Consider the following 19,068-nt stretch of genomic DNA (forward strand, 5'->3'; position numbering starts at 1 on the left):
TGAAATTTTTTGTATCCATGAAAAAATTCGTTCACAGTACTTTCATAAAAGTAATTTCACTTTCCATTTACAGTTTATATAAAAAAAAAATTGAAAGGACAATTTTGTGTTTGCAAATTTGTACGCTGTCATCTAAGAAAAATATTTTTTCAAAAATATCTTCTAAGTTACACTTTATTTTGGAGTTTTTTTCCCAAGGTTAGAACAAAGTATATATCACTGAAATTAATTTGACAATTTAATTTTAATAATTCTTTTCAAATGATGGTTCAGTTAGATAACGTTCAAGTGAATAGTAATACATAAATTAATCGCGTTTCCATCTTTATTTGAAAAGAGTTATTAAGGTCATATGTCAAATTTATAATAAATTATAATGGAATATGTGTACTTCTGGTGTCCTTTCATATTCTTGAAACATAGAAAGAGTATCTGTATTTTCTTTTTATTTATGTTGAAATCCGCTAACATATCCAGAGGTATCTACGATGTCTTTTCTACCGGCGATTCCTTTCCCTTTCCCGGAATCATCGAATCTCTGTTTGTGAGTTCCAGTGTATTTTGACGTGTCTGTTAGACGATCTACTGCAGCAGTGGCTTTACTGGCAGACTGCAAATAAAATTCAGTCGATTATTAATATTCACGAAATGTAATAGACTAGAGAGAAATAAGAGAAAAAAATGTTACTTCATTCTATTCAAGTTATAACAGGCGAGCAAACTTTTGAGGTGACGATAACACAACTAAATACAAAATTGACTAAGCCGTTATTTACATTAAATATTTTTTTAAACTATAGGGTAAACTGTCCTAAAATGAACCACTAATATTTATTATTGCCACATTTTTGAAATAAAATCTTCGGAAAACGGTTTGAAAAACTGTTTGCTTTATTGGAATTAAATAACACCTAATTAACTCCCAATAATACATATACTTGACCAGACAAATGTCATATGTCTCACTGTGGACACACTGAACGATTATCTCAGCCATTTAACTCCGGCAATTTTTTCCTCAGACAGAGAAATAGGTATTTCAATATTATTATATTATATTATATTCTTGGCCATTTCGTGGGCTATCTTTCTGCAATCTATGTTTGTTACACCATAAAACATGTACGCACAATTAACGATGTTTCCTCTTCACACGTAAAAATTTCATATACTTCATAATCGAGTGTTAATATAACTACATCCCCATTTGTTGCTCTAAAAAATAGGTATAGGATAAGCACAACCCGTCCTTTTTACTGCTTATCTTAAACTAAGACCATAACGTGTTGGGTCATGCGCCTCTTTCATTTGTTCTTCAGAATCTTTGCCAATTTTACATTTTTCTTTTGACAAGCCATGCAAAAATAATAGAAAAGATATGGTCATACAAAGTGGTAGGTACACGCTAAACTAGTACACAGTGAACAAGTTAATCGATTCGGTGTGTACTGGTTTACTGTTAGATTTTCACCATATCAGATATAAATACAAAACAAAATAATTTCAGACGAAATATACATTTCGCTTTGCTTTTCTACCAATAATGTAATCATCTAACTAACAAATTAACAAAACTAAGTAGCGTCGTGGTAGGATATTTTTAGTGAAATTTGCTGGATAATTTAATTGGAATGCGCAAAAACAAAATAGCGCTTCCCACAACATCTCAGGACAAACTGAATGGTAATAGCCGAATAATGTTATTTCTTCCTTCCACTAAAGTAATTATCTAACTAACTGCCACAAGAAAACTCATAAAACTAAATAGCCACGTGGTGGCAAATTTCTTAGTGAAATGTGCCGGATAATTTACTTGGAATGCGTAAAAACAAATTAACGTTTCCCACAGAATCTCAGGACTAACTGAATGATAATCGCCGAAATAATGTTATTTCTTACTTCCACTAAAGTTATCATCTAACTAACTGCCACAAAAAAACTCACAAAAGTAAATAGCCGTGAAGTGGCAAATTTCCAGTGAAATGTGCCTGATAATTTACTTGCAATGCGCAAAAACAAATTAACGCTCCCCACAGGATCTCACTACTAACTGAATGGTAACAGCCACAATAATGTTATTTGAGGTTCAACCCATGTCCTTATGATTGAGTCGAGCTCTCTTTAAGAGAAAAAATAGCGAAGAAATGTCAAATGATTCACTGTGTACCTTGGTTCACTGTGGGTCAATTTACCTTATATGGGCTTTATAATTGGAACAAGGAAATATTTATTTCTCTCAGTGTAGCGATTAGATTACGAAATCCTTTTCTACGATACTTTTCGGAGTAGATTGTGGTCTCTGAGTGTGGTTATAATGGGATGTAGCTATACAAATATTTCGTGTGAAATGAGATAAATCAAACAATGCATCGATTATTGTTTTAACAAACATATTTTTCTATTCATGAATACTTAAAAAGATAGAATATTACTTATCTACCTTGAGTAAGTTTTATTTTGTTATTAACATATCCGAAATTACTGTATATTGCTAAAGATAAACTTTAGAAAACAATGTTAGAATACAAATAAGGTAAATTATTAAAGCCTTTCGGGGAATTTATGAAGGCGTTAAATATGGTAAGCCAGATAAATGTGGAAATAGGAAAACTTTCAACGGCCTAAAACTAGCAAATAAATAGTGACACAGGACGTTATTATGATGAAGAACAAAGCCGTCGACACATTTTTGTAAAACCATTTCGTGAACATTCTATTACAGTTTTGGATATCCGTCGGTTCAGCGTTCTTAAATGACTCATTTTCACTTGTGAACAATTTTCTAAGTTGTAACATTTTAGCAACAGACAGATTTTAAGCGTTTGTAATCTTTATCACCTTTTGCCAATATGAAACAAAAAGTGGCAATACTAACACCATGACAAACCAGAATGGATTCAAATATGTGTCAAAATATGTAGGTACTAAATATAACAACTGAATTGCTGTCATAAAAGTTGATTCACAGAATTTTTTATCGCATCTCGTACATATAACTCTACTATTGTCTATTTTATGTTATGCAAATTTTGTTTTGTAGATGAAGTAATAGATATACACGTGAAAAAATGATTTAGTTGTTTATTATTTAACAGGGAAATACAGTAAAAAATATTGTTCGAGAGATTGGGACTATTTTATTTTTGAAATAATACACAACAACTGAATAATATAAATTTTACCACTGTGAATATTATCTTTAAAATATTACAAATCTATATACTTTACATTTAGTACATAAAACTTATTGTTTTTGTGATAGTTTACATGAAAATGTGCAACATTGAGTTGGTGATATGAACTACCGTGAAGATAACAGTTTAATTTCACGATATAAATCATGAACTCTAGAAGAAGATACATGTCCATTCAAAAGATAAAAGGATAAAAGTACCTTTTTCTTTCACTAGGAGCTGGAATGCAGTTAGCCTCTTATTATTATTATTATTATTACGCGAAAGAATTATGCATTACTCAGCTTAGATTCTATCGTGCAGGGTCTTAGGCACGACGCCGGTTGCTGACATAATAACTGAGACTATTTCCACATATGTTTAATCTCAATTGCGAGATCCGCGTATTTGGCCAGTTTCTCCTGGTGTTTGTTGAGAACGTTATGAGTGTACGGTATAGCTTCGTCGACAAGAAGGACTGAATTGACTCTTCTATCCACCACCACGATGTCAGGTCTGTTATTCGTCATCTGTCTATCGGTATAATCGATCTATCATAGTAGAGTCTAAAATTGTCATTTTCGAGCACCTCCTGCGACTGGTACTTGTAATACGGTGTATACGTATTGAGAAGACCGAGCTTGTTGGCTAGTTTCTGGTGGATAATGTTGCACACTTGGTTATGTCGGTGTAAATAGTTAGTATTAGCTAACACACTACAAGCAGACGTTATATGTTGAATAGTCTTTGTTGTTTGTTGGCACTTTCTGTATTTGTCAGATTGAATGATCGGTTCCTTGATAACATTTTTCTTGTAGTTATTCGGGTTAATAACTTGATCCTAGGTAGCCATCATGAAGCCTTCGGTCTCTAGAAAGAAATTGCTGCTAGTAAGCCACTTGTTTCAAGCTCCTTTGTCAATATGCGGCTGGTTGAGGTCGTGATGATGTCTAACGTGTAGTACCTTTCGTGACCACTATTCCAGCTTCTCGGTGTCTAATACTATATTCAAGTCAGATTCTGCTGATGCGAGGTTGAGGGGTGAGTAATCCTTATCCTTGGATAGGGTTAAGGTTTCTGATTTCCTATAAAAGAATTCACGTAGTTTCATTACCTGTCGAGAGTACAGGTTAAGAAGGTCGAGCAAGCCTTTCCCACCCTATTTTCGAGGTAATATTGTTCTAATAGTGGATGAATTCGGGTGATGGTTGTTATTCTTCGTCATCATTGTTCGTGTCAACGCGAAAGAGATTGCCGCTAGTAAGCCATCTGTTTGAAGCTTCTTTGTCAACATGCGGCTTGTTGATTTTTTAACTCGACATATTTCCATTCAACTACGAGTACAATTGCTACATTCATATTATACCCTTGGTCTACTCCAGCCCCATTCTGGAAGGTTTTTGATCTGTTATTTCTCTTTTTCAAATTTTCTCCTACATGAGATATTCCCCCTTCTATCTGTCCTCCAATAATGTGTCGTAGAAAGTTTTTGTAGATCAGTGTTTGGGTCCACAATTAATTTCAATAGGGCAGTATCCAAGATTAATATTCAATTTTAGTGACAGATTTCAGATGTGTATATAATAAGCTGAAACCATCCATATTCACATTTAATAACCAAGAGAACGATCCCAAGTTGTTAAAACGATGTAACAAGATATACAATTCGAATAATAACTGGCCATTACTAGTCAAACAATGAATCAGGTAACACAATAGTTTAGATCAATTGTGGCAATTGCAGAAAAACAGATTCAATTATTTCAAAGATATTAGTACTAAGAATGGGAAGCACCTATCAGTTCCAGGTGATTAGGTAATCCTTGGCAGTTCCCTTGGCCACTCTCACCCTAGTCTAAGCAGATTATCCGGAACCCTCCGGGCGTCGCTGCCTTGGAAGTAACGATCTTCCACAAGATCCAAATATTGGATTTTTCTCCATGTCAGTTACAGAAGATGAGTTTCGTAGTTTCGTCCTTTATGTCACAGAACCTGTAATCGGAATCAGCGGCCTTATCTGTAATAATCTACGCGCGTGTCTTGTGATTAGGACTACCAGATCTTTAGCCTCCTATTTACTTACCTGCAGTCCAAGGCTTTGTTTAAAAAATAATTGGAACTAATTTTTTCTCAATAAAATTTTTGTTTTATGCAATTCTTTGTTTATAAAATACATTAGTCATTGTTTAAATTTATTTATGATTAGTGAATTTTTTTATGAAGTGAAATCTATATTGGGTGATGCCATTGAAAAAAGTTCTAAAAAGCAACTAGTCTTCTAAAAGATGAAATAATTGGCACTGCAAATTGATATGTGTAACTTTGGGCAAAGAGAAAAGATTCACAAAGTACTCACAGTGCCATGAAGTAACGGCGCCCCGCATTCGGCCAATTTAGTTTTAATTTCATCCACATCCGTTTTTTTAGCTTTCGCTAAATCCTCCAAAAATTGCTTATACTGGACGATAGAAACTTTCTGTGATTTCAATTTTTTAAAATAGATACCAGTATCTGTGGTCGTAATTTTTTTGCCGTCTATAATTTTGGCTTGCTTCATCCATTTGTCGCTGTTTGATAGAGTGATCTGTTTACCGTCTGATTTTGGATCTCCGAATTTTGCGAAATGTTTGAAATTGTCTTCGAAGGTAAGTCGACTTGCATCTCCGCCTGGGGTTGGTGATGATGCCGGGGAATCTTTTACTTGATCGATATTTAACGCACTCATATCGGCTGTTGGCGGTACCACTCCATTTTCAGTAGACATCTGCAAAAAACAGTGTTTTATATTTTTGGAGCATTCATTGAAACATTTTTACTAATTAACTACTAGTAATAAAAATCCAAATTCGTTTGAGATTGCTTAGAAAAATTAAACGAGCTAGGCAAGAATAATAAAGTTTCCATACCATGGATTCCGGGATACAACGGAGTCAAGGGAAGTTCATAAATTCCCTAAAGCGGGGACAGACAAGCCCTTCATATTACCTGAACCCTTCTGTGGTATAAGCTACAAAACAATAGAAAAAGCGTTGGAAAAGAAGGTAGATAAGAGCAAAACCAATTATTGGAATAATCTACAGGGGCTGAGACAGACAAAGACTCTCCTGGTAAACTACAACCAGAGAAGATTTGCTGAATGGATCAACGTAAGTAAGAATAATTTGCAAATACTAACAGGAGTCCTATCGTGGCACTGTCGCCTCAATGGACAGCTGAAGTCCATTATACAAACTCTGTTCTCTATCATATAAAAAGATCTCTTCCTTGCACATTCGAAACTCGCTCAGTTTCAACCCGTACCAAAAAAAAAAAGGAAAAAGAACTGTTCCCAGCCATTATTGTCCGATTGCTTTAGTCCCAGCCATTGCCAAAAACGTTTATCGATTGGCTTAGTAGTTTTTCAAAGACCGATCTATCCTGGTAGTTATTGATGGATACACCTCAATGTTAAGATGAACGTTTGTATTCTCTAGTGATGCATTTTGTCACCTACTCTTTTTCTTCTGTACATCAACGATCTACTCAAGAAAACTGCTAATCCAATAACAGCACACTGGTGTCAGCCACCCCAATAAACTCGGCTAACACCCAAACTGTCGGCAGCAACAGATCACCATCATCAATACCACAATACCAAAAAACATTCTGGAAGCAATCTGATTGAATCTATTTAAACAAGCATATTTTATGAAACCTGTATGAAAGTATATTTTGTTATTAATTTTATGTCATCTACACGTCCTGTATAACTTTTACTGTTTACTATCATATTTATTTTAAGAACACTTGTTTGAAAAAACTCACAATTTATTACCTAACGCTCGTTACTGTAATATGTATTTTAAAATAGCTAACAAGTTCATTGATGATCGTTAAAACAAAAATTCATGATTTAACCAAACAGAATGAACGAATTGACTAAAAATAAAATGTATTTTGTTATCTGTTGATTCACTGGTGATACCTGTGTAAGAGAAGCAGACAAATATTTCAAATTAGATAATTCTAGTTTCGATTTACTACGTTTCTTATCTGCTTAAATAAATAATATACATTACAGATTATTTTTATTATTAACATTCTCATATAACAAATTCGAATTTTTAAAACAGGTATTACAGCCAGCCAACTATGGAAGACGTTGAAATGGCAATTAAGTTATAGTTCTTCCAATATCAATTGCAGATTATAAAAACACACTTTTGTTTTATCTGACGCAAATAATCTTGTCGTCATCAAACTAACAGATGTTCCTAAACTGGTATAATTGTATTCTGGATAATCTGCTACTTTTGCTGTATTACTTCTAATGTTCTCCTTATATAAACAATAAATTGTACCTATACTACTACGTATGAAAACTTGAGTAGCTTTGTCAACTGATTTCAGTTTTTCTTTTCGGTTCAGATTGCTGTATATTTTCCTTTTTTAAACATTCGAATATATTTAAAATAACTTGCTGTGTTTCTACATATCTGAATCTTTATTATTATTAAATTCATACCTGTCTTCATTCTTACTACACCGTGTGATTTCATTGTCATCATTCGTCTATGGTCTAAAGACCGCCATATTTCTATTTATTTGAAAAATTATGAATTAAATAAATCTCACCTAGTCACGCCACTGCTTATTGCAGACTGCCTAGCAGGAATATTTCAAAGAAATTTTGTACATTTAAGTTCGCATCATATGGGAAACTTTCTTATTGTTACTATCATGAAAAAAAGTTATTCTACATAAAAGTTCTGCATGGTTTTGAAGCTAAAATACAACTAATAGATTTTAAAATTTCTCAGTCGTATACGAAAAAGCAAAGTACCTTCATGTTTCATAATATCGGAATTTATCATAAACAAAATTTGTTTAAAATTATGTTTAAATATATAGCCATATATTTCATGTCAACTCTAAAACTGTATGCGTAATTTCATATTGATATATATTTAGATTATCATGATATTGTTGCAATTTGCAAAAAATTCGAAGCAAAGATGCCTGTGGTATTGACTTTAGAAGAAAAAAATAGAAATTGTGCTAATTGTTGGTGATAATTATAAAACGTATATGGAAGCAGCTGAAATATTTAATAAGACATCACAGAAACAATATACACCATACAACCGAAATGTTGAAGTAAATTCGATAAAGGCCGCTAGACACGATGCAATACAACGTGCGATGCAATGCAAGTCACAATATTTCTTGATCACAGATGCACAGATGAACTTAATCTGATTGTTTCATGCAAATCTTGACATTATCAGTTTTGTGCCGTTTTTGTTCCATGCAAGTTGCAATCTAGTTACTTTTGGCATAATAGATCAGCTGACTTTCGTAAAACTTAGCTTCATTATTTTCATTGTTATGGTATGTACAAAATATTACAGAGACTTGCATGCAATTTCTTGCACGTTGTATCGCATTATGTTAAGCGGCCTTAAGAAACGAGATAAGACGGTTACAAGTGAGGCGACGAAGTTATATGTAAGTGCAAAATCCTATTTTATTTTCTACAAAAGTGGGTTTGTTTGCAACAAAATGTAGTAGTAAAATTTCAAAAATTTTGAAGGAGAATAAGTTTCCCCCATATAAACCGAAATTCAGACTTTGATAAAAGAATAGAATTTTGTTTTCTTATTCAAGAAAAAATTGATCTGTTTATGGTTAGAAAAATAATGTTTTTCAGACAACGGTACATTTAGTTTAAATGGAACGGTGAAATGACAACAATCCTAACTTCACTATTACGACTCGTGATCAATATTCATTTAAAAACAAATGTTTGGTTGGTGTGGCATTTACAAAGATAAAATAATCGGGCCTTTTTTTTTCGGCAATCCATGATCTCATAAAGATATTTAAATTTGTTACAACTCAAATTGTATGATTTTATTGATAACCTACCAATAACTGAACGGCAACAATTTGGTACCAGCAGGACGGCGCAACATGCCATAGTACGTTGGAAGTGAAGCAACATTTGGAAAATGCTTTTAATGGAATAGTAATACACAGATATTCAGAGATTTTTAGGCCAGTTAGGTCACTAGATTTAATCCCGTCAGATTATTTCTTTTGAGGTAACTTGAAAGATAATGTATACAAATAAGGGCCGTTTACAAACGTCCAACATTTGGAAAGGGTTTTTACGAAATCCAATCAGACTATAACTTCCAATATAATTAGAAATATGTTAGAGAATTTTGTCGTAGAATGGAAACTAAATTGAAATAGTAGGTGGATACGTTGAGTCAATTGTGATTTGATAGGAAAAAAACTGTGATCATAATTGTAATGTTAAATAATAAAATAATTACTTTTGTTATGTGTATCCAACTATTTTAAAATATCAACAAAATACTGCAACAAAGAAGTTGGAAAATTGAAATGTTATTAATATTTCGATAACAAATCAGTTAATTTTCTTTATTATAAACAATTCAGGTACTTTGTTCTCGAGTGGAATTCATATTTCTTATCTTACCTCATGTACGACTGAAAAAATTAAAAATCAGTGGGGTATTGTAGTTTTAAGCCATGCGGACCTTTTTATATATAATATTAACAGTTTTCCATATGGAGCGAACTTAAATGGACACAGTGAATAAGATGGTACGTGCCTACAATTAACAAGAGGCGACAAAATAAGAGCTGCAGAAATATGGCAGCCAATGGGATCAGAATTATCAATAACAAGGAAACCAGAAAACTAGAGGCCGAAGCAAATAGGAATGGAGCCTCTGGGAAGACGTAGAGGAAGACCAACTCTTGAGTCTAGGGAAAACATTGGACATGCGATAATAGATGGGGAAAAGGACTTAACTGGACTGGAAAAAAGATAAACAGCATTCACTAATAAAAGAAAACTGGAAAAACGTGTTTTTATATTTAAAATAACCAAGAAAATTTTAAAACTGAATCAAATGGGATAATTTAGAAATTCTTTATATTAGAGAAAAAATCCCTCATAATATAAAAGGAAGATTGTGATTTGACATTCATATTACACACCAGGGTTGCCAATGTCGTATAAAATTTTAAAAAACATACTTAAAAACTTTTACACGTTATTTAAAATAGATAAAAAATCAAATCATTATTCAAGATTATGTATAATAACCACAATTTTTTTTAGTATATTTGATCAAAACTAGATGTGAATAATATTTGAAACATGTATATATATGCTGGAAAAACGCCAAAAAGGAAACTTCCTTTCCCCTTATATACGCAATAATTACACGCGATCTATTATTAGAAATTAAATCACACTGGTGTTTACACCTTAAAAGGGCGACATATGCATTTTCATCGACAGCTTATAGCAACAACTGAATCGAATTGGAAAATTAAAACTAAATAGAGAGTAATATAGTGAGTGATTGGAAAAAGAAATGTTTTAAAGTGCATTTCTTCATTCATAAGGTAATCTTTTCCATGCGCATTGGGCCTAACGAATTATTGATTTACTCCAAGAATTAACACTACTCTTTGTTTGTAAAAAATCAAAATACAATCGAAAATACTTTAAGAAATATCTAGTCAATGCTGAAATCAATTAAAATTGTTGTTTCCATGGTATCAAAACACACACAAATAATTTAAATTCACAGTCAAACGAAATAAAATAATAACATTGACATTTTACAATAAATAATTATTTAAACGGTCTAAAATACGAATGAGGTAATACTTACAATGATGATATAATATTTTGTTTATTCCAATCGCAAGATTTATAAAATATTGAATTTTTTAATAGATATTTCGAGGTGCACTCGTGTTTCAACCGAACAGTTACGAGATCAACATAGGACTGCTCAGAAAAATGGGTTGGATGTGTTTGTCCTTGGGTTGTTATCTCACTTTTCACCAAATTTCAGTTAATAAATTAACACGTACTGGGTTAGATAACATCTTAGTTTATTATACTTCTTATATTGATTTTTGTTATTGATGTAATTCGAAATTTATACTCGTATATAAGTGAGTGTATGTGCCAAAAACGTATACGTATGACGTCATGTGTTTCCGGTTTATATCAATATTTAACTGCTGAATAAAATGTACCCAATAATACAGGGTTAATTAGTCGAAAGTCATTATTTTAATTATCATATAAAATTCCAAATGAGTCCATTTATAAATACTTAGTCTAATGTTGAAGTTATGTTGGAAATTTTTGTGACTTTAAAAACGAGTATCATTCGGTATCACAATTAGGGCTTCACCTAAAAGACATGCAGTATTTGCTACAGTAAATAGTGCAGATTATGCATTCAAATAGGTAACAAATAAAAATTTGTCTTGGAAAGCACTAAGTGACACAAGATTTTTAGCAATAGATATGAAAGCTTGTGAGCTATTCAACAACACTTAGGAGATATACTACATATTCTGGAAAATATTGAAGCTACTGATTTATACTTTGGTGGCAATGCTCAAGTTTGAATTTATTTTTATATTGAATGTTATGAAACACTTATTTTAAAAAACTAACATGCTTTCAAACTACATACAGAATGATGATTTATCCATTCAGCGTAATATGTTCAAAAATGTTTTGAGAACTGAGGAAGAGATCCAAAGTTTTGTTATTGAAGCATTGTATTTTTATAAAAGACACGGCTTTGAGAGGCCAACAGTTCAGAGCAAAAGAAAACCTCCACCTAAAATAGGTCGAGTAATATGATTCACATCAAGCTTATTTTTAAGAAAACTTTTGACTACCCTCTGTTAAGGTACATTGAGTGAGAACATAAGTCACTATTTAAAAAAAATACAGGAAGCTCTACTCTACAACATAAAATTATTGCTTCCGATTTCGACGAAGCACAAATCAGTTTGTAAATACCGCATCAAAGAAGCACGTTTTGTTTGTCCGCGATTGGTTTAGAAAACGAGATTTTAGCTTCAAAAATTTATATATTGTCAACAATGAAGCACGATTCCATCAAATTGATCGACACTTGTGCCAATTTTGGTATCTGAAAATGTATTTCCCAATTTGTTCAACCTTCTGCAACTGTTTTTGACTATTCACTGCAACGGCAGAACGATTTTTCAGTGTATTGAAACGCAACCAAAGCTATTCGAGGAATTCTATGCTTCAACAACGTTTATCACATTGAGCTATATTAGCCTTTGGTAATGATGCGGTTAAAACCATCGACTTAAAGGAATACCAGGCAGAAATCAAAATGCTAGCGTTATTTTAAAACACTTTGAGAAGACGTGTATAATTTAAAATTAGATGACTGCCTACTGTCTATTATTTTTATTTATACTTCCTTCGTTTGTACTTGTTTATTTATTTACTTATACACTTGTTGGTTTGTTTTGTTTATACTTGTTCGTTTGTATGTAAAAGCTGCATTTTTCTTGATGACTTAATCAAACAACTTATGACAATTACAATTGTATTTAGTTTTCCTCGAATTTACTAATACAGGCTTGTAAATGCAAAAATTAAACTATAACATGAAACAATTTCTTACAATGCAATTTTTAGTTTTTACTTTCTCCCCACACTTCTAACTTCTAATAGCCGCCACTTCGGTATAGGAAAGTAGATGAAAACTATTTTTCGAACAAATTCCAAAAAGAAACGTTTTGTAAACAATGCGTTAAATTAATAATGCCCCAATCATAATTTGAGCTGATTATTTTGAAAGTGATCTAACTCCTTTTTGCAATTTTTTCAGTTACCGTGGTTATTTGTTCGACTCAATGTTATTTATAAGTAAAGTGTGTTGCTTATATTCCAAGCAAATACAATTTTTTTTAGAAAACATAGATTAACAGAAAGAATATTTTTTAGAAGATTTGGGATTGGTAGATTTCAAAAACAAAGTGTTATTCTTTACGAAGCTGACATGAAAGGGAAAAAACACTTTCAAAACCATATCAAAACTTTTTCTAAATTTGCATCCCATCAAATCCTAATAGAAGATATTGTTACAAACAAACTCACGAAATAGGTCCAGCTATAATGGAATTTTAAAATTCGGCGAATTCGCGCGGTGTCTTTGATTTGATTTTTATAAATGGCGGACGCGCATTTGATGAACTTTTTATTATAGAAGGCAATTTATTACAGTATTTCTTTTGAATAATTTCCAGCGCAAAGTCTATTTATGTATTTCTTGTGTTCCTTTTTATTTTGTAGAATTTCATTTGTGGTATATATACGAGGCATATTTTTTAAGTAAGTACCGTTTTGGAAATAAAAAAGAAGTGCAAAGATATCGCAATAATTTTATTTTTACATGAAAGCCTGTACCTTAATCTACTTTTCTACATAATTTCCGTGAATATTGAGGTACTTGTTTTGACTTCGTTATCGTTTTGAAGACGCTGACCGCCCAGGTGTTTCTTCAAGCGCTGGAACAAATTGTAGGAAAGATTTGATGAGATCTTTGATCCGATTAGCCACATGTGGACGGGCATTGTCATGCAGCAAAACGATACACTTACTCAACTTGCCACGTCTTTTGTTCAGGATTGCACGACGTAGATTGTTCAATGTCTCACAAGAAGACACTGCATTGATTGTCTCATTACGAGGCCTAAACTCCACTAGCAATACTTTTTTTATATTCCAAAAAACTGTGCACATGATTTTTCGGGCAGAAATTGTTTGCTTAAACTTCACTTTTTTGGGTGATGATGAATGTCGCCATTCCATGGATTGTTGTTTCGATTCTGGTGTGACGTAGGCCATCCATGTTTGGTCACCAGTAACAATTTGGTCTAAAAAATCTTCACCTTTATTGAGGTACCGCTCAAGGAAAGTCAATGCACTGCCTAAACGTTGGGTTTTGTGCAAATCCGTCAACATTTTTGGAACCCAACGTGAACACAATTTCCGGTATTTGAAGTTCTCGGTCACAATGCGATACAAAACACCACAAGAATATTGAGGAAAGTAGTCGCACAATGATGAAATTGTAAAGCCTCTGTTTTCTCTCACCTTTTCGTACAGTTTCTGCACCAAATCTTCATTAACGACCGAAGGACGCCCACTCCGTTCTTCATCATGCACATTTGTGCGGCCATCTTTAAATGCTCTCACCCATTTACTCACCATTCCATCACTCATAATGTTTTGTACATGAACTTCACAGATCTCACGATGAATATCGATCGGTTTTACGCCTTTAGCACTAAGAAATCGTATAACAGCCCGTACTTCACAATCGGCGGGATTCACAATTGTCGGAGGCATCTTAAACACTCAGTAAACAAGGTGTAAACAATGAAGAATCAGACTGTAATGGCGTCAGTGTCTAGACAAGAGATGTAGGTAACCAGTGCGCATGGGCGGAACGCCATCCTTGGGGTTGCGGCAGCGGTATCGCAAAACGGTAATCACTTAAAAATGATGCCTCGTGAATAAGTTTATGTAGCGCAATTAGTTAGTTTTAAATAAATAGTCGTAGTGAAAAGAACAAATTAGTAAAAGTAATCGCAGAAATTATTTAAGTGATAATTGTAAGTAAATGATAACTAAGTTGAGTGTATTCTATAGTGTTTAAATAAATTAAGAACGTAAGAGACAGTATTTATTCACCCCACGAATAGAAAGAGTGTAAATCAATACAAAAAACGTTACAATATTTAAATCCTAATCTAACTTTTAGGAGAACGTTTGATTTATACGAGTTTCATTGCGGAGGAAATGCTGATAAAGCTGATAGAGCAAAAGAAGCAAGTGAAGACAAATGCATACATCAATACAGCAACTTTGAGTGACTCCATTATGAATTTTATAGCCGTACAGACTATTATCACGAAATTCATCAAAGAATTGCTGGCAAAACAGATTTACAGACACTCGAAGCAAAATATTATATCGATTGTAATAATTCTATTAAAAATCACATTCACCTGATTATATTATAACTGATTAACGTTAAAAAGAAAATTAGTCCAAGAAATGTGATGATCGATTCTGCAATGGAGCAAATATATAAGTACATAGAAGAGAATGATGACTGCCAATTCACCGTGCAAAAATTAGGAAATGTCATGACTACAGAGCATTTTCCGGAAGAAAAGACTATTTGAAAACGACTCATAGACCGATATCACGATGACATTATTATTATAACTAAGTTTGATTTTTTTTTCATTCATTTGCATTCACAGAGAATGTAATTTCGGAATCAGTCAAAAAGCGTGACAAAAAGTACCGTAGCGTTTCATTTTGTCACGCTTTTTTTCACGATGTTATTTCTTTCAACTCGTTAAATGTTGCCAATTCAAGTACCAATAGTAATGTAACTTCTTCTCCACTCCAAATTAATAATGCTCACTGTACTTTTAATATTACTATTACGAAATAAATATTGATAAAGGTTTTTTCGAATTTTTTTAAGCCTACGGACGTAGAAACAATTTTGTATGAAACTCGTGAGTAGAGTATTTTTTTCACTCGTAGAAATTGCCGCACTCGCCTTCGGCTCGTGAAAAAAGTATTACTTTACTCACTTGTTGCATAAATAACTATTAAATTTTATTTATATTTTCATTTTATCATTCATTATGTTTATAGAAAAATATATGATATAAAATCCATTTTACAGCCTAATATGCCTCATATTATTTGAATTATTATAATTATCCATTTTTTTCTAAATAAAAACACAAATTTTCAAAAGGTCAACTTTTTCATTTATGTTATTAGCTAAACATTCCATTTCTTTTTTCTCCCACTGTAACGAAAGTCCGAGATTTATATGATTTTTACGATTTTTACGCTCCAGGCGCTACACTATTAAAGAAAAGTATAGAAAACAAAATGCCCAGCAAGCGTGCTATACGTCACTGAGCAGTGAAAGGCTAGTTTTCACTTTACTTTAAGTTGAATTTGGTATATGAGGGGTTCAGAATTGAAGTGGATCAAGTCCAATTACGCACTATTTTAGGTAAATCTGCTTTTATATTAAACAATGTTTATTCCAGTAGAGAAGTGAATCAAGTTGCACTTCACGCTTTAAAGCGGCCAGAGTTGGTTTTCATCAGGTTTCTGTAAACTTTGCTTATTATTCGTTTCAGAGGTGAAATGGATCAAGTCCATAAAATTTATTGTTGTGTGTGGATGTTACTTTTTCTTTGGTGTGAACAGAACTAATAAAATTTAAAATGGATGACAGTGAAACAGAGTCTGAATCATTTCAAGAAAGTGGATCAGATTATCAGCCTTCGGAAAGGTCCGAAGCGTGTGTGAAGGTGTGGTTTAATTATTTTATTATCATTATTTTAATCATCGTGCATTACTTCCTAAAAGTGAGGTTGTAATTTCATTACAAATATCCAGTCCTGGTCTGATAGCGACGGGATTTGATACCAACGTGATTTGATACCAACTTTGTTTGCAATTTTTTATAGCCGAATTAGGTAAGTTATTATACCCACACTGAATAATGATACAAGCCCAACTATTACGGGTATTTCAGACACGATAATTCAGAATTATATTGCGACAGGCATAAATAAATAAATAACTCTAATTAAACAGTGTATTCAGCGAACATTTAATTTTAGGTATACCTAAATATAGAAAGCAAAGTAAAAGATTCGCAGGGAATGACTCAAAGAAGGAAAGTGGATAATCCGAAAATTATTGAACATATCAACTCTTTTCCCGCCTACCAGAGTCATTATACCAGAAAAGATAACCCTGGCAGGAAATATTTGAATGAGGAATTAACTGTCAGCAAAATGTATGAGTTGTACAAAGAAAAATGTATCTCAGACAATTAGATTCGTTGCAGAAAAAAATTTTACTTACTGTTTTTAACGCAAAGTTCAATTTAAGTTCTAAACCGTCATCTAAAGATCCTTGTTCTCTATGCGACAACCTTAAAATGAAAATTAATGTTGAAGAAAATGAAGAAACAAAAAAGAAACTTAAAATAGATAAAGAAATACATCTTGCAAAAGCTGATCAAAAGGCCTCATACCTCAACTATTATGTACTAACTTTTGATCTTTCTAAACTTCCCACGTCTGTAGCCTATTATAAAAAAAATTTATATATTTACAACCTTGGGATACATTCATTCAATATAGGAACTGGATTCATGTACATGTATGATGAGATAGATGGAGGTCGTGGATCTCAGGATGTCGCAACGTGTGTGGTGAAACACTTAAAGAATTTGCAGCAAATCATAAACACATTATATTGTATTCTGAATCATGCACAGGTCAGAACAGGAATATAAACATGTCTCTTTCCCTGCTTAAGTTGGTACAAGATTCACACATGGCCGTGGACACTATAGACCTTAAATTTTTGGTGTCAGGTCAATCGTTTTTGCCCAACGATGCAGACTTCAGCTTAATTGGAAAGTTTAGCTACAAATGCCCCCATATTTTCTCCGCACAAGACTGGATGAAAATAGCAAGAGAAGCAAAGAAAAAAGAACCAAGATTTAGGGTTATTGAAATTTAAATCAACCAAATATTTGGAAGCAGCAATACAAAATAGAAAGAAAACTATAACTGGACATGACTTTTCATAGTTAAAACTCTCAATGAAGACATTGCGCGAGGAAGAAAAATCACATAATTAGCCATCCAATAGAATCATCTATCCATCCAGACGTAATCTAAAAAGCAACACATTAAAGATCTTCTTCGCTTTATCCCGTCCATATACCAAAGTTTTTATAAAAATTTACCTGTTGAAGGGAACACTAGACAAGCGAAAGCAATAAATCCCTGACTGACGAAGAAGAACATACCGATGAACCTGTTTATGTTTAAAATGCAAAACATTTTCAGTCATAAAATGGTTCAAGTCCAAAAAATTATAAATAATCGTTTGTAGAAATTACCCCAGTTGTATTTGAAGTTATTTTAGTTTACATCTGTAAAATATAAAGTATAATAAAGTATTTCGTTGATTTTTCATTTTGGACTTGTGTTGTGTTTTAATTAATAAACCTACAAAAACTTTGACCTACATTTTCTCCATAATTAGTTTGATGAACTTGATCCACTCCACCTCTGAGCTCCTCATATAGATACTTGCTTGACAGTAACGGCTAAGGAAAATTCGCTTTTTGATCATTTTTGTCCTGCCTTTTATAGGGTAATAGCTCAGAAAATTAAAAAAAAACTTACACTAGACATTCGAATTATTAAAAAAAAAACTTCATCATTAAATAAATCTAGGAAATATGAGGGTGTTCCACAGAAGTTTCTCTTTTGAGATTAATATTATGGATCCAGAGTATGCTATTCCATTTCATCGCATGCTAAGGCAATCATAACAATTTTATGAGATTCTGATGAGCTTCAACTACTTTTGTGGAATTATAATAATTAACTACTATACACTTTATAAGACTGCTCTCTATGTGTACTAAGAGATAAGACTAGACCGAACTGAATCGTTTCAGTGTACGTTCTGCTTTAGATATGTTAAGGAGGTTTTATTCACTTCCTATACGTATATTTTTCAATTCAATGAAACGCAAACCTTTAAATATCTCGATTTAAAGAAAAATGCACATATTCAAAATGAACGGCTCATTCAATTATAATGAATCAATATTTTTTAAAATTTTTTAACAACCATTTTCATTGCATAATATCAATTGGTTACCTGAATATTGAAAGTCATTTTTCAGTTTATAAATATAAAGACTGATGACTCTTTCTAGGAAAGGTCAACTCCCTCTAACAATTTATGAACTTTTAATGTGACAATATAAACTTTGGTTATATAGTGTCGTCATTTATGCGTTATTATAAATAATATTAATAAGAAATAAATAAAGTATTGGAGGTATTACTTACAGATGATGTGGGTTTTATTATAGCACGCCTAGGAATACCAAATTTTGATCCTAAAATTAGCAATTAAATCATATAAGTA

At 32.5% G+C, this 19,068-nt stretch overlaps 1 protein-coding gene across 8 annotated transcripts in view; it reads right to left on the reverse strand.

The window, feature by feature from the left end:
* Positions 1–437: 437 nt before the first annotated feature.
* The window catches only part of LOC130891433 (tubulin polymerization-promoting protein homolog), a 30,190-nt gene continuing 11,559 nt past the window's right edge, over positions 438–19,068 (reverse strand). Inside the window, exons 2-4 of one of the 8 annotated variants that reach the window (XM_057796188.1) lie at positions 18,990–19,039; positions 5,530–5,937; positions 438–610 (exon numbers count right to left, since the gene is read on the reverse strand). In XM_057796188.1, coding sequence (XP_057652171.1) covers positions 446–610; positions 5,530–5,937; positions 18,990–19,039 — 623 coding nt within the window. In that variant the 3' untranslated portion in view covers positions 438–445. Of the gene's footprint in view, positions 611–5,529; positions 5,938–6,666; positions 6,812–6,987; positions 7,006–7,787; positions 8,111–10,873; positions 11,200–16,971; positions 19,040–19,068 lie in introns of those variants that run through there. The other 7 variants (XM_057796191.1, XM_057796192.1, XM_057796193.1 and 4 more) reach the window with 7 other exon arrangements.

The sequence above is a fragment of the Diorhabda carinulata genome, chromosome 3, assembly GCF_026250575.1.
Source record: "Diorhabda carinulata isolate Delta chromosome 3, icDioCari1.1, whole genome shotgun sequence".
Classification (NCBI taxonomy): Eukaryota; Metazoa; Arthropoda; class Insecta; order Coleoptera; family Chrysomelidae; genus Diorhabda; species Diorhabda carinulata.